The 3316-nt window shown below is 41.4% G+C and overlaps 1 protein-coding gene across 1 annotated transcript; it reads left to right on the top strand.

The window, feature by feature from the left end:
* Positions 1–265: 265 nt before the first annotated feature.
* On the top strand, positions 266–576 carry LOC135272836 (short transmembrane mitochondrial protein 1-like). The gene has a single exon (XM_064371510.1). It carries the CDS (start codon positions 266–268, stop codon positions 512–514), a length of 249 nt encoding a protein of 82 aa, XP_064227580.1. The 3' UTR covers positions 515–576.
* The last annotated feature ends 2740 nt before the right edge of the window (positions 577–3316 follow it).

Raw genomic sequence — 3316 nt, 5'->3', positions numbered from 1 at the left:
TGGTTACCGTCTCCATGCTCATGCTGAATTTATAGATTCAATTTTTTCTCCTTATCCTCTCCCAGACATCCTCTTTCCAAACAGGAGAGGTCTAATTAGGCTAACTCCTTGCATACAAAAAATTCCAAGGCCAGGTGCAGAGGCTCACATCTGTAATCCTAACACCTAGGGAGACCAGTGTGGGAGGATTACTTGAGTGCAGGAGTTTGAGACCAGCCTGGGCAACTTAGTGAGACACTGTCTCTACAAAAGATTAAAAACAAACATGGCTGGACATGGACCAGCCCGCGGAGCTGCAGCCGCCCTTCGCACCCTCTTCGCCCTCCCCACCGACATCACGCTCCAGTTCCTGCTTGGATTTACATTGGGCAACGTGGTTGGAATGTATCTGGCTCAGAACTATGACATACCAAACCTGGCTAAAAAACTTGAAGAAGTTAAAAAGGACTTGGATGCCAAGAAGAAACCCCTAGTTCATGAGGCTGCTTCCAGCACTGCTTTCGGGATACACTGATGCTACTGCTCTCGAGGGCCTCCTTTACCATCTGAACCAAAAGCCTTTGTTTTCATCTTCAGCCTCAGCTCCTCTTCTTTGCTAGACCTTGTGTTTTTGGCCTTAGAGCAAGCAAAATGGGGCTCCAATTTGAGAACTACTCTACATTTCCAACATACTCATCTCTTCCCGTATTCCCCTTCCAACTGCACGGGAGGTCGTAAGACTGGAACTATGGTGCTAGATTAGTAAACATGACTTCTAATGAGTAGTGTCTTCTTTATTGTTTGCGATTTTTACTACCTTTTGTTAAGAGAAAAACTGATGAGTTTTGTGTAGCTGGTCAGATACAAATAATAGTGACTTCACAGTTTAGCAGTTATAATGGGTACTTGTTAAACATTTGATACTAAATTATGTTGCTGCAAAGTCATTAAAATTAATATCTTAGAGAAAAAAAATTGCTGGGCATGGTGGCGTATGCCTGTAGTCCCAGCTACTTAGGAAGTTGAAGTAGGAGGATCACTTGAGCCTGGGAGGTTGAGGCCACAGTGATAGCGCCACTGCACTCCAGCCTGGATGACAGAGTGAGACCCTGCCTCAAAAAAAAAAAAAAAAAAAAAAAATTCCACCCCCCTTACCGCCCCTGCTCTCCCTGTGCTCTTGCTAGACATTGTCATACCTAGCTGCCTCAATATACAAATAAAGAGGCCAAGATTCAGATGCAGGTAGAGACTTGTCCCAGGATGATCCAGTGGGTCACTTCTCACAGCTCCTGGGTGCCCCCAACAGAAGCTTTGTACCACATGGAATTCTTGGAGAATCCATTTATGTGATTTTAAATCTGTATAATGGACCTTAGAGAAAGTTTCAGCATAAAGAGGAATAACCAGGGACCCAGAACTCCTTCCTCAGTGACCACTGGCAAAGAGGAAATAAAATAGGGTAGCTCTGGTGCTAGGAGGTATCCTAGGAAGCCAGGCTGAATCATTCTGAGAGTGGGGATAGGAATGGAAAGAGATTTGGCCTTTAAAATGCAGAGATGGGGGAACAGGCCACCTGTGGCCCTATGGCAGGGCAAGCCTTGGCTGCAACGAAAGAACTAAGATCCAGCAAGATTAAATCTCAGAGCTGGTGCAAACTGAGGCGGTTGGTTACGGAGAGTGTGTCATTCTCAGTGAAGGAGCGCCCTCTAGTGTCCATAGTGACCTTGGCACTACTGAAGAATTTGGAAAGCAGGAGCACACAATCTCAGTAACCAGATGAGATTCAACTTGCTACCTTTCCTTGATTGTAGCCAAATTTTCCCCCCAACATATAGATAGTTTCAAATAAGGAAACGCAATTAATCGTGAGACGAATTTGTGAGTTTCCAGGAATTAGGAGTCTTAAGCCTGAAGGGGCACAGATATCACCCATAGGCCAAACCTGCACTCTGGAATATTCTTCATGGTGTGTAGGTGTCATGCACACATGTGCATGTTATTTTCCTTTACAATGCAATTTTTAATATACTTTTTAGAAAACTGAGTTATACTTATTTCAAAAAGCTTAGAAAACATAAATCTCTGGCCTTGAAGAAGTAACAGAATCTGGAATTACTCGTCCACCATAAGCAACTAGAAGTTGGACACAATATATTAAAGAACTAATCTTCGACACTAGACAAGAGGCAACACACGTGGCATCATAGATAAGGAAAGAAATGAGGTAAGCCTAAACCTTGGAGTAGGGAGGAGCAACTCAAGCAGAGCCAGGAAGTTTCCCTGAGTTGAAGAATTAGAGATCAAAGTTCAAGGAGGCTGATGTAGGTAAAATGTGTAGGACAGGCTATCAGAGATGAGGCAACTGCATGGAGAAGAAACTCCAGAAATCTGACATGGGCTCTCCTTGGGTCTTTACTGAGTGCTAGAATAAGCAAAGAACAACTGGAAAGTTTTAACAGAACTATGCTCAGAGTTCACACAAGACTGGCAAGCATTCAAGTTCTGGCCCGCAGGAGTAAACAATCCTCAGTGATCATCTAGGTCATTCAATGCAGACCCCAGAGGGATCATATGCTAGTAACAGATCTGAGGCATCCCTGGAGTAAAGGCTACTCTCTCCTCTAGCAAAGCTTAAAAACAAAATGTAAAGAGATGGAACAGAGTGACAAGTAATTTGCTTCTCTGTCAAAACAAAGTCCCACCGTCTTGGAAGAAAATAAAATCCACTCAGCGATGTAACATTTACAATGTCCAGAATCCAATAAAAAAATCATCAAATACACCAAGAGGCGATAAAATGTGAACCAAATGGAACTTCCAGTGCAGAAAAATATAGTATCTGAAATGAAAAATTCGCTGTATAGAAGTAACACTACTTAGACATTACAGAAGAGAAGATCAGTAAACTTCCAAACATAACAATTAAATATATATGAGATAAAGCACAGAGAGGAAAAAAGACTGAAAATAATAAACAGAATCTCAGTGATCTAGAGGACTCAGAAGGGGGTGCAGAAAAAGTATTCAAATAAATAATGCCCAAACTTTTTCAAAATGTATCGTAAGCTGTAAACCCACAGATCAAAAGCTCAACAAACTCCAAAAAGACTAAACACATAGAAAAACACAAGGCACATCAAAATTAAAATGTTGAAAAATAATAAATCTGGAGACATCACACTATGACTTCAAAATACACTAAAAAGCTATAGTAACAAAAACTGCATAGTACTGGCATAAAAACAGACACATAGACCAATAGAACAGAATCCAGAAATAAATTCATATACTTACATTCAACTGATTTTCAACAAAGATGCCAAGAGCATTCAATAAG

This window comes from Aotus nancymaae, unplaced genomic scaffold (genome assembly GCF_030222135.1).
Source record: "Aotus nancymaae isolate 86718 unplaced genomic scaffold, 86718_ANA_hifiasm-v0.15.2.pri h1tg000138l, whole genome shotgun sequence".
Lineage (NCBI taxonomy): Eukaryota > Metazoa > Chordata > Mammalia > Primates > Aotidae > Aotus > Aotus nancymaae.
This window is presented reverse-complemented; position numbering and strand designations above follow the sequence as displayed.

Bases quoted from the DNA above. Each gene is read 5' to 3' on its own strand.
- LOC135272836 (XM_064371510.1), top strand. From the start codon at position 266: ATGGCTGGACATGGACCAGCCCGCGGAGCTGCAGCCGCCCTTCGCACC.